This window comes from Oncorhynchus gorbuscha, linkage group LG12 (assembly GCF_021184085.1).
Source record: "Oncorhynchus gorbuscha isolate QuinsamMale2020 ecotype Even-year linkage group LG12, OgorEven_v1.0, whole genome shotgun sequence".
Classification (NCBI taxonomy): domain Eukaryota; kingdom Metazoa; phylum Chordata; class Actinopteri; order Salmoniformes; family Salmonidae; genus Oncorhynchus; species Oncorhynchus gorbuscha.
This window is the reverse complement of record NC_060184.1, coordinates 70,182,037-70,195,261: the sequence shown is the minus strand read 5'-3', so window position 1 is coordinate 70,195,261 and position 13,225 is coordinate 70,182,037. Positions and strand designations below refer to the sequence as shown.

General features: G+C 42.9%; 1 protein-coding gene across 1 annotated transcript in view; it reads left to right on the top strand.

Annotated features, from left to right (window-relative positions):
* Positions 1-13,225, top strand: part of LOC123991344 (LIM zinc-binding domain-containing Nebulette-like) — a 79,087-nt gene that overhangs the window by 42,397 nt on the left and 23,465 nt on the right. Inside the window, exon 4 of the mRNA XM_046292847.1 lies at positions 1,609-1,716. Coding sequence (XP_046148803.1) covers positions 1,609-1,716 — 108 coding nt within the window. The remainder of the gene's footprint in view (positions 1-1,608; positions 1,717-13,225) is intronic.

Below are 13,225 nucleotides of genomic sequence, written 5' to 3'. Positions count from 1 at the left end.
AGCCCGTGTTTTTCAAGCTCTAATTTGATAGGCTAATGATATGAGTAATAACTCACTGGTTGAGCCTTACATAACGGTAGCAAAGCCCCTGGATAAAAGACTATTACTACTGAAGGACAGAATATCGCCAATGATAGGCTACTTTGGGGTGAAATCCGTGAGAAAGTTACAGATGCACAAATATCGTGCCCCCAAAACATGCTAACCTTTCACCCTTACCAATAACAGAGGAGGTTAGCATTTTGAGGGGGTATGATATTTATTTCTCTCTAACTTTCTCACTAATGATTATTCATGATTTTATTCATGATTATACATAACCATGGTAGCATCCACATTCATGTAGAAGTGTCCAGAAACATATTCTATTGTTATTTACAATAACAATTACTCCAAAATTACATAATACGTTGTTTACCATTAATTTATATTGTGCACAACCTAACCCGAAACACAACCAAAACAAACTACTAATGCAGCCAACAAGTTTGTAGAGTAGTCATTGTGTGCTAGGAATATGGGACCAAATACTCAACATTTGACTAAATGTAATACACTATAAGTGAATTTGTCCAAATATTCATGACACCTTCAAATGGGAGGACTAGATAGATAAATTGCTTTAATTTCTAAATGGTTAAACAGCTATGTATGAAAATACCCTCAAATAAAAGGTGACATTATGTACTGTCACTTCATAGAAATAATTTCATCTCACATCCAAAATGCTGCCGTATAGAGCAAAATGAAAGTTTCAGCTTCACTGTCAAAATATATACGTGGGGGAGTGTATGTCAAACGTTTTCATGTGTCCTGCACCACACCCAAATTGCCCTTCGGGGACAAAAAAAAGTTCTAGTGAATTGAATTGAGTCGCTCTGGATAAGAGGGTCTGCTAAATGACTTAAATGTAATGTAAATGTATATAATTATGTTAAGTTTCTTTACAATCCTATATAGCAGTCTAGTGATGTATAAATGATTCCTAGTGTAATTATTCTGCACATTAAGATAACGATCAGGTGTGAACAGTAATACTTTATGTCAGAGATTATGTGAGACTTCAAAGTGTTGGAGAATTAAAGCTCTTGAAACTCCAAGAGGCTAGTCAAGGATGAAGATTGGTCTAATTTGTGTTTAATATGTTCCCTACAGAAAACTATTCTATAGCATGTGGGTTTCTACAACATGAAAGGCTTTGAATCAATAATAATCAATAATCATTTTGTTGGAATTGTTGTCTTGCTCTTCAGTGATAAAAGGAACTGCAAAACAACTGCCACTTTCAATTAATAATAATAATATATAATAATATAATAATAATAATTCACCCCCTTTATCTTCTGTCTTTTTCAGAGAATAAATGGAACCAAGAACAAACTTAAATTGACCCGTTTATTTCCAAACAAAACATGTATTTTTTTCGACTAAGCTCTTTTTACCCCGGTATCTTCACTTCAGAACAGCAGGCTCTCCACTTTCCCATCACAACACTTGCCAGACTATTGTGCTGAAGTTTAGAATCACTGTCGAAAGGCAGCATTTTCAGATGGCAAAGTTTTACAAATAAGTACTGTTTTCAAACCTCATCCCCATCTCTTGTTTCAGGTGAAATACAAAAAGGACTTTGAGGATAGCAAAGGCAGAGGCTTCAGCATTGTATCGGACACGCCAGAGCTGCAGAGACTGAGAAAGACACAGGAGCAGATCAGTAATGTATGCTTCGTGAGGTCACGTTCTCTATACCCCTTGGTCACCATGGTTACCCCTCCTTCCTCTTCCTATCCTTGTGTTACCTCATCAAACCCCTGACCTTATCCGGGTGTGGGTGTCCTGTTTGTATTGCTGTGAGGAGTCTGTTACAATGTTACATAATGTGGAGGAGAGGCGTGTGTGTGTGTGTGTGTGTGTGTGTGTGTGTGTGTGTGTGTGTGTGTGTGTGTGTGTGTGTGTGTGTGTGTGTGTGTGTGTGTGTGTGTGTGTGTGTGTGTGTGTGTGTGTGTGTGTGTGTGTGTGTGTGTGTGTGTGTGTGTGTGTGTGTGTGGAACGAAAGCCTGCTGGGAAGTGGAGCCTGAAAGCTGGACAAGTGTGTGAATCAGAGGGTGTATTTTGGTCACTGAGCGAAATCACGGGTTTGCACCACATAAGCATTCAATATACACTGAGTGTACAAAACATTAGGATCACCGTCCAAATATTGAGTTGCACTCCCTTTTGCCCTCAGAACAACCTCAATTTGGGCCTCCCGAGTGGCGAACTGGTCTAAGGCACTGCATCACAGTGTTTGAGGCGTCACTACAGAACCAGGTTCGATCCCAGGCGGTGTCACAGCCAGTCGTGACCAGGAGAACCATCAGGCGATGCACAATTGGCCCAGCGTCGTCCAGGTTAGGGGAGGGTTTGGCCGGCCTGGATTTCCTTTCGCGCTTTATAGACTCCTTGTGGTGGGCTGAGCACCAGCAAGCTGACTTCGGTTGCCTACTGGATGGTGTTTCCTCCGACACATTGGTGCGGCTGGCTTCCGGATTAAGCGAGCAGTGTGTCAAGAAGCAGTGATGCTTGGCAGGGTCGTGTTTCGGAGGACGCATGGCTCTCAATCTTCGGCTCTCCCGATGAGTGATGAGAGAAGACTGTAACTACCAATTGGATATCACCACATTAGGGGGTAAAAGTTCAAAAAAGAAATGAATAAATAAAAAAATAACAGCTTCAATTCGATGGGGCGTGGACTCTACAAGCTGTTGAAAGCGATGCTGTTGACTCAAATGCTTCCCACAGTTGTGTCAAGTTGACTGGATGTTCTTTGGGTGGGGGACCATTCTTGATACAAATGGGAAACTGTTGAGCATGGTTACAGTTCTTGACACACTCAAACCGGTGTGCCTGGCACCTACTACCATACCCCGTTCAAAGTCACTTAAATCCATGTCTCAATTGTCTCAAGGCTTAAAAATAATTTTTAACCTGTCTTCTCCACTTCATTTATACTGATTGAAGTGGATTTAAAAGGTGACATCAATAAGGATCATAGCTTTCACCTGGAGTCACCTGACCAGTCTGTCTTGGAAAGAGCAGGTTTACTTAATGTTTTGAACACTCAGTGTTTGCTCCTCTTTCTCCTATCTTCTCTTATCGGCTCCTATTGTCTCCTATCGACTCCTATATTCTCTTTACGACTCCTATCGACTCTTATATTCTCTTAATGACTCCTATCGACTCCAACATTCTCTTAACAACTCCTAATCTCTCTTCTGTATTGCAGACTCCATTGAAATAATAAAATAACAGAATGTCTGTTTACCTTTTTCATAATGACACACACTACAGTATACACACACACACAGTACACACTACAGTACTGGTAAGTGCACGAGGGGCCTTCATACGGCCTGTATCAGTTTATGTAGATGACACAAAACATGTAAGCGGTGCGAGTGAACATCCTTGTCCAATCCCTCCAATCAAGAGTGTGCTGAGACCAAATGTGTTGTTAAACGAATTCAACACTTCTATCAGGTGAGAAATCTCAAGTGCTTCAGTTACCTCAGGTGCATCTCAATAGTATAATGTGGCTTCCGCTTCGTCTCGTCTCCATCAGCTACATAAGATAGAGTGGGTGAATGCACACGGTGGATTCCTACCAGGGAGTTACTTTCTGCTGTTATGTGTTTTCACATCAGTGCAAAGGAAAGGAGAGGACACTGCTTTAAACTGATGATATGCACCGCTGGTCTTGGGTCGCTAGCGTACCTGTAGACGTCCAGTCATTGCACTAACGCTAGTTAGCATTGGCTCGCGAAACTGCCTCCAACTTCCTTCATACTGCAAGCAGACATAAAAACGCAGAAACACAAAATGAATTGCCAGAATGGTGTAGTATCCCTTTAAATACAACACACTCTTAACCTTCCCATACTGTATGTGCTCTCACTTATCTGATCTGATTTAAGTGCACACAGGTCCTTCTGGGGGACGAGAGTGTTACAGAGGCACATTGACCCACTGCTGAACCAGGTAAGCGAGGCCCACTCACTGCCCAGGGCCACCGTATTATTTACATTGACCCCCCCCTCCCCCATTTCATTTGTACACTGTTGCTACTCACTGTTTATTATATATGCATAGTCACTTCACCCCTACCTACATGTACATATTACCTTGACTAGCCTGTACCCCCGCACATTGACTCGGTACCGGTACCCCCTGTATATGTCCACGTTATTGTTATTTTATTGTGTTACTTTCTTAACTCTTCTTGAACTGCACTGTTGGTTAAGGGCTTGTAAATAAGCAATTCACGGTAAGGTGAAAGGTGGCATTTTGTATTCGGCGCATGTGACAAATCAAGTTTGATTTGAACTCTCCTGACTGCATGATCGCGTTATTCCACTGTGTAAACCCACCCGGAGGGTATTACCATAGCTACATCTACCTCCTTCATTAGCTAACACATCAGAGAGCGAGGAGGGCAATCTGAAACCTATGTGTGGTTCTGTTATTAGCCAGCCCTCTCACAAGGCTCACCTGACAGGGAGGTAGGGAACTAAAGGAAACGTGGATGGAGAGGAGGGAGGAAGATAGAAAGGAGGGAGTGGGGAGAGGTTTTTATCAGGCCCCTTTAGGTCAGTGAAGTGCTGGTTCATATAAGGACCATATCATAGACTCTGGTATGACGTCTGTGTTGCCTTCGGCTGCTTAGAAGAGAAATCAGTGAAGAGTGAGTCTCAAGGCCCTGCAGCCCTAAAGGCATCGGGCGTCCAGCATTAAAATCAATGAAAGCAGCTGTTTTTCTCTCATTGCGTCGACAGCGCCAAGCTCAAGAATCGCAGAGGTTCAGTTCTCGATGGCTGACGCTCGCGTTAATTTTATCTTGTGAATTGAAATAATGAGAAATACAGTTGATTTTGGTTGGTTTCTGTGTAGCAGGAGCGTCACATTGAATGACATGTTAGTCTGCAGAGGTTTTTTTATTGTCAAAGTGGCATTTTATTTTACGTTTCAAGGCAGTTTGGTTTGATTTTAATTAACTTTTTAAAATTTCATATTACCTCTGGAGGCTTTAGAAAATTCTGTTAGTTGTTCACTGATGAGGTATCCTGAAAAGTGGTTTCAAATATGAGTATGTTAATGCTGCTGAACTTAAAAGCAGGCAATTTCATAATCTAATCCAAATACAAGCCTAATAAATCTTTCTCATTCAACATCCATTGAATACCTTTGTGTGTCATCTAGCACTTGGCAGGTTTTCAGGGCCTGAAGAAATAAATATTTGTTTCTGCTAATGCTAGTTAGTGGATAATGCTACATTAGCTTCAGGTTTAGTTGCTAATGCTAGTTTATTTACCTACCCTTCACACAAGTACAACAACTACATGGTTGTCTTATATATGAATGCTGTGGTGGTACTGAGACAGGATTGAATGGCTTCTGTTTCTTCATCATGGCTAATATGAAGCTAAGAATACAAGCCACCCAAAATACACATCCACTCCCCAGAATCGGTCCAGAATCCTCTGGTGTGATTTGAACCACGTCTTGGTTGTTTAGAAGCACCACGCCTACCAGTCTTACCGTGTTATCAAATCCCAAACATCATGGGAAAACATGAATGTGGCTATTTATAAACCCCCCCACCCGACACCCACACATGCAACAACAACTTCATCATACATAAACATACATACAGTAGCTGTTATGAGTTATCCCTCATTTGAACATAACTGGATAGCAAGTTAGCAACTAAATCCTTCTCATGTTGCATTGAGTTTATGGGACTCCTGTTCCTTCAATGTAACCAGGATACAAAGACAGCTTTGGGATTGGTTGTTTATTGTGCTGCTGTCCATAGGATGGGTGCTAGTCTTACTAGTTGTCCCATTCCTGTTTCCCCCCTCAGTGGGGATGATGGCTACTCCTCTCCCATAACTCTCCTCTTACCCCCAGCAACTAGTTTGCAGTGTGGCATTTAGGACAGGTCTCCCTTCTAAAATATAATTTCAATCTCAATAGGATCACCTGTGTGAATACAGGATGAATCAATTATGAATAAAAATACATTTGAGCTGTCCAAGTCCTATCAAGAAACAAACACAAGGTTAACTTTGGTTGCTGTAAATCCTTGCTTCTCATACGCAGGGCCATATTAACCCGGAGGCTTACAGAGGCTGAGAAAACTTGAAAAACAGAAAGGTCCTTTAATGACAGTAGATAGCCTACTGCCGCTCTGCTGATCATCAGACAGGGAGAGGGGAGGAGGCAAGGGGCCCAAGTGGGTTCCACGAACCTGCTGCCTTGGTTGGGTGCATGATTTATTAGGGGGAAAAAGAGAGAAAAAACATCATAGCTGTTAACCAATTAGGGCACAGATGTAAGTGTAACAGGGGTGATACGGAGTCCCAGCAAAATAAATAGTGGGGGGTACCCCGTAGTCCTACCTGTGAAACATGAGTCTATCACAATCATTGAACATTAAAAAACATAATGGTCTTGTTCATGCCACATTAAAAGGTAATACATTTTTACATTTAATTGACATGTTTTTACGATAAGACTAGGCTCTAAAGTCCCGGGCCTATGATTTCTTAATCCGGCTCTTCTCATACGCCATCCCCAATGTACTGCTAACGGACCACGGCAGTGCATTTATCATCAGTACTTAGTAAGTAGTACTGACGTGATCGAAAGCACAGACTTTTATGGTTCTGATGTTAAATGGGCCTAAATGCAATGGCAGCACTGACCACACGATCATCCCTAAGGGATTTTGTTTTGTTTTTCTCCAAATGATGTTGACAGAGCTTCAAATGAGACATAATGATGGGTCAAAACGTTTACATTTGATCTCTCGATTTTGGCTGTTTGTTGCCCCTATAAAATGGTTGAGTGAACGTTGCGGCCAGATGGTTAACCTATTTAGCCAACATCTGTCGCAGGAGAACCCAAACAGCACAGGAGAACCGAAACTCAGATCTATAAGGTTCCTCCTCTGCTAAGATGTTCTTTGCTCCATAGGACTACAGCCAATTAACTACAGGGATTGATGGTTGTATTGCCACTCAATTGGCTTCTCTGGGCCGTATGAATAACAGTCAATGACAGAGGGAGGTTTAGCCCACTCAACTGTAAATGAATATTGATGAACTTGCAATATCATCCCAGTTTACCTTTGTTGGAAGTTGTGGCAGAATTGTAAAAGTCTGTGATTGGCCGGCAATGACACTTGGCTCTCCGTGATGACGGTTTTCCACAGTAGCGGCTTTGTCTGTGTTGAGTTGCCCAAAGCTTTTCCTGCTGTTTAGTACAATCTAGTGCTGATTGCAGAGTAGCAGTTGTGGTTAGGAGGGTGGACATGAGGTACTGATGGTGATGACGGATTTCAGTCAGAAAAACTTAACCCTTAACAGTATCCTATAAAATTGACAGTGAAAGCATGATGTTGTATTAGATATGTTAGATGTGTTATTTTTCTTAAAACTGCATTGATGGTTAAGGGCTCGTAAGTAAGCATTTCACTGTAATGACACCTGTTGTATTCAGCGCATGTGACAAATACAATTTGATTTGAATTGACCCCACTAATAGCCATTCTATGCTCGACAAATAGTGTTGCATTGTTTTGAGCCTTTTTGTGTCTTCTAAATCAGCTACCATAGCTCTGCTCAGTGCCTTTGAGATAAGAGCCGAGGCACATGGCCACACGCAGCAAGAATAGAGCCTCCTCTGACTGCCCATTGACTTTCATTTTGCCAATAGGGAGTGCAGACATTGTGCTAGAGCTATTGACTGGCTAAATGTTATGCCCACGGCATCTAGTTTTGAAACAATGGCATTTTTCCAGATTAGAATGTCCATGTGTTGTATTCGTTTGCCATCTCTTTCACTTTTCGGGGTAATTTAAATGGATGAAAGCAAGGGCACTGAGAACAATGCAGAACAACTTGATTTGTTTGTCTTTTTGAGAATTGCCATTGCTGATGACTTTACACCTACAAGTGGATTTCCTCATATTACATCTTGGCAGGATACATAATAACGACAAGTGTTGCTTGTTGCAACATGAGTCACTGGGCCGAATTGTATTTCCTCAATAGACTCACTGTGATGTCAGGACTCCAAATAAGTCTGTCATCCAGTTAAATCTAGCTGCTCTTTGTGCCATACAAACCCAATGCAACCATATAGTAGTCAAGTCTAAATGAGGGATATTGAATGTTAATATCCATTATTCGTGTCCTGCTGCATCCAAACAGCTTATTTGGACACTTGAGTGGGAGGATGGGAGTCTGGTCATGTTCTGTTCATGCCAACTCCTCCAAATCTGCTGTATTGACTTCAACAGTTCACTAACCCTCCCCTGGTCTCTTCATGCTGTCATTGTTACCCAGCTAAGGCTTCTGAAGGTTAATGAGGGTGTTGCCTTTTTGGACTTGCACTTGTTATCTCAAATAATTAAAATACGTTAAAAAAAATGCTTTTGAGACCAAAAACTAGTGTGACGATTGACATTTTAGAGGGGTTGTCTGGATTGAGATATTCCTTCCAGTGTTCGACACCTTTTCTGAACTTCCTACCTTTAAGACTGGCCCTCTGATCCGCATGTACAGTATCACCAACAATAATGCCCCATGTGGGGTCTAAATCGGAAAAGCAGAGATGATAAATCATATCAAATTTATTTATATAGCCCTTCGTACATCAGCTGATATCTCAAAGTGCTGTACAGAAACCCAGCCTAAAACCCCAAACAGCAAGCAATGCAGGTGTAGAAACACGGTGGCTAGGAAAAACTCCCTAGAAAGGCCAAAACCTAGGAAGAAACCTAGAGAGGAACCAGGCTATGTGGGGTGGCCAGTCCTCTTCTGGCTGTGCCGGGTGGAGATTATAACAGAACATGGAATAATAATAAGGCAGAACAGTTGAAACTGGAGCAGCAGCACAGTCAGGTGGACTGGGGACAGCAAGGAGTCATCATGTCAGGTAGTCCTGGGGCACGGTCCTTGGGCTCAGGTCCTCCGAGAGAGAGAAAGAAAGAGAGAATTAGAGAGAGCATATGTGGGGTGGCCAGTCCTCTTCTGGCTGTGCCGGGTGGAGATTATAACAGAACATGGCCAAGATGTTCAAATGTTCATAAATGACCAGCATGGTCAAATAATAGTAAGGCAGAACAGTTGAAGCTGGAGCAGCAGCATGGCCAGGTGGACTGGGGACAGCAAGGAGTCATCATGTCAGGTAGTCCTGGGGCATGGTCCTAGGGCTCAGGTCAGTTGAAACTGGAGCAGCAGCATGGCCAGGTGGACTGGGGATTGCCAGGAGTCATGTCAGGTAGTCCTGGGGCATGGTCCTAGGGCTCAGGTCCTCCGAGAGAGAGAAAGAAAGAAGGAGAGAATTAGAGAACGCACACTTAGATTCACACAGGACACCGAATAGGACAGGAGAAGTACTCCAGATATAACAAACTGACCCTAGCCCCCCGACACAAACTACTGCAGCATAAATACTGGAGGCTGAGACAGGAGGGGTCAGGAGACACTGTGGCCCCATCCGAGGACAACCCCGGACAGGGCCAAACAGGAAGGATATAACCCCACCCACTTTGCCAAAGCACAGCCCCCACACCACTAGAGGGATATAAAGGAGTACTCAACATTGAGTCGAGAGGGAGAATGGAGCAGGGGCGATAAGGAGTACCCAACGTCGAGAGGTAGAGTTGAGCAGGGGTGATAAGGAGTACCCTTAGTGTTCTGACTCTTTTTTTTTGTTATTATTTTTTTAAACATTTATTTCACCGTTATTTAACCAGGTAGGCCAGTTGAGAACAAGTTCTCATTTACAACTGCGACCTGGCCAAGATAAAGCAAAGCAGTGCGACAAAAACAACAACAGAGTTACACATGGGATTAACAAACGTACAGTCAATAGAAATAGAAAAAAATATATGTACAGTGTGTGTAAATGTAATAAGATTAGGCAAGAAGTAAATGTATGTAAATGTAAATGTAGTAAGAAGGCTGGATGGAAGGAACGTCTGAGGAAACGGACACCTGGATGGAAGGAACGTCTGAGGAAACGGACACCTGGATGGAAGGAACGTCTGAGGAAACGGACACCTGGATGGAAGGAACGTCTGAGGAAACGGACACCTGGATGTAAGGAACGTCTGAGGAAACGGACACCTGAATGGAAGGAACGTCTGAGGAAACGGACACCTGGATGTAAGGAACGTCTGAGGAAACATTGTCGGGAGATGCAGCGGTGAGTGAATGTGGCGCAGGTGGTGAAGCTGAGGTGAGAACGCTGGCTGGCATTGCCCCGGCCAGTGTGTCTTTCTGATGAAGCTGAGGTGAGAACGCCGGCTGGCATTGCCCCGGCCAGTGTGTCTTTCTGATGAAGCTGAGGTGAGAACGCCGGCTGGCATTGCCCCGGCCAGTGTATCTTTCTGATGAAGCTGAGATGAGAACGCCGGCTGGCATTGCCCCGGCAAGTGTGTCTTTCTGATGAAGCTGAGGTGAGAACGCCGGCTGGCATTGCCCCAAACCAGTGTGTCTTTCTGATGAAGCTGCGGGGGGAATTATACCTACTGTAGCTAAGTGCTTTGTTTTCCTGTCAGACCTCGGTTGCTAAGCACGTCTTGCGCAGACCCAGTGTGTACGTCTCCAGGAGGTGCCGTGTTCAGACAAGCCACATAAGTAGGATTCCTCCTCTGTGTTCTCTGATGCATCCTGTTGTTGCTGTGGGAGGCTGTGGCAGGATTCACTGCAGTGTCCAGTAATGAGATGTAGCCACCTGTAAAGGGTTTGGAGGAAAGCCCTTGAGGGATTTAGTCATGCCTACACCTCAGCACCACAGATGAAGAGGCGTGTGGCCTAATCTGGGGATAATTCATCTGGACTGAAATGAGTGTGAGCCCTATTTTGTGCTCAAAACCACTAGGAGAGAGAGTTTATATTGGAAGGTAAACTCAAAGAGAGGTGTGTCTGGAGGCTGAAGGGGTCCTAAAATGTACACTGTAGGATAAGACAGCCCACTGGACACAGATGTAATTTCAACATCTAGTTTAGATTAGCATTTGGTTCAGTTGTGAACCAAAAAATATGGAGACGGCTACTTCGGTGCGCTCATATAGGAGTAGTAAAGACCCAGTGCACTACTTTTGTGAAAAATAAAAAAATTAAAAAATGTAACATTCTGATTTATCACGGGGTGCTGCAGCATCCTCAGCACCCCTATGTGGAAATGACGTTGATTCAACCAGTGTTTTCCCAGTGGTAGAGGACTGTCTCTTCTATAGCTGGAGACCAACTGTGAACCAAACGAGCATAGAAATGTGTAGATTAGATCATAATTCCGTCCCTCTACTCCAAATCAGAAGGTAATTTTAGAGTAACTATGGTGATACGATGCTTTAAATTATTTATGTTCTTTATGGCTGTCAAAGTGAAGGAGTGTGTGCTTCCCTCCCATTAAATAAGAAGAACGAGATCTAGAGAAGTATAACGTAGGCAGCTATTTTTTATTTCAGTTGCTTATCATTCAGAAGTCCCCACCCCCCTCATTTTCCCTCTTAACTTATTGAGAAAAAAGTGTGTGTGTGTGGGGGGGGGGGAGCAGGATGGTTAGAAAGGTTTTGAATATTTCCTCGTTGTCTCATAATAGAACAATTAGTTTGCAACATGAATCTGCTTAATTACAAAGTGTCCATCTGTGATGCAGAACAATTCCGACATGTCTCAACGTGCTCCCTAATTAAGACACCCACAACTAAGTGGAGATAAAACTTTTAGCAACTGCTGGCCATAAAATGTAACACCAGAGTGGAGAGGCACTCTGGCTTTTTGAATACTTTTGGCAGGATGAAAGACATGGTTGCAGGACATAAAGGATTAACACTATATTACGTCATTGTAACTTTCTTCAGTTGCATGTTCAAGAGGGGTCTGTTTTCCTCTCTTCAGCTTCTGAGTTCCCTAGTTGAATAAATGGAAAGGCCATCTCTATTCCCCCTGTTCTGGAGACTTTTACTGTACCAAGTAATGATGCTGACAAAATGCCACGGGTCAAATACTGTATATGCCCCCATTGTAATGCAATGCCAGTGGTTGGTGTCAGTGTCCATATGGAAAAGCACTGATAAGCAGTATCAGCCCAAGGAACAATTGGCTAGCTGAGCTTTTGTCCCCTTTATGCTATAGCTACAATATACACTGTAACACAACCGGTACAGTCTGACAATGTGCCAAGTAGACCCATACGCTTAAATTACTGTATTCTTTAATAATTAGCTCTTAGTGCGCGGTCACCTATAGAAATGGCCTTATTAGTAATTTGTCATTACCTAATTAGCTTACAATAAGCTTATCTGGAACCATTATGAAGCCAGACATATCAGCTGACACACTCCAGGTGTTTAACTGTTGGCAGACTGTAGTTACATTATGTGCTGTGTTCTTCTGTCAGGCCTCGGCTGCTTAAGCCCGCCTTGCACAAAACCTCTCTTTGCCAGTAGGTGCAGTGTTCTGGTAAGTGACGTAAGTAAGATTTATCCTATTGTGTTCTCTGATAAATACATCTTGTTGTTATTGTGAGAGGTTGTGGCAGGTTTCACTGCAGGGTCCAGTAATGAGATGTAGATTTATCCCCTTGTGTTCTCTGATACATACATCCTGTTGTTGTTGTGAGAGGTTGTGGCAGGTTTCACTGCAGGGTCCAGTAATGAGATGTAGATTTATCATCTTGTGTTCTTTGATACATACATCCTGTTGTTGTTGTGAGAGGTTGTGGCAGGTTTCACTGCAGGGTCCAGTAATGAGATGTAGATTTATCCTCTTGTGTTCTCTGATACATACATCTTGTTGTTGTTGTGAGAGGTTGTGGCAGGTTTCACTGCAGGGTCCAGTAATGAGATGTAGATTTATCCCCTTGTGTTCTCTGATACATACATCCTGTTGTTGTTGTGAGAGGTTGTGTCAGGTTTCACTGCAGGGTCCAGTAATGGATCGTAGCCACCTGTAAAGGGTTAGGACAAAAGCAGCCTTTCTTCTGGCCTGTGTAGATATCTCTTATGTTGAAAACAATATGTTTGTATTGACCAGTATTTTACTGTTTGTCATGGCACCATGTTATTAAAATAATAAAGTTGTCCATCGAACTAGGTGGATGGTGGTGAGCCTAAGAAAGACAAAATAACAACTCTCTCCTGCTATCCTGTAGGTGAAGTACAAGGAGGTTT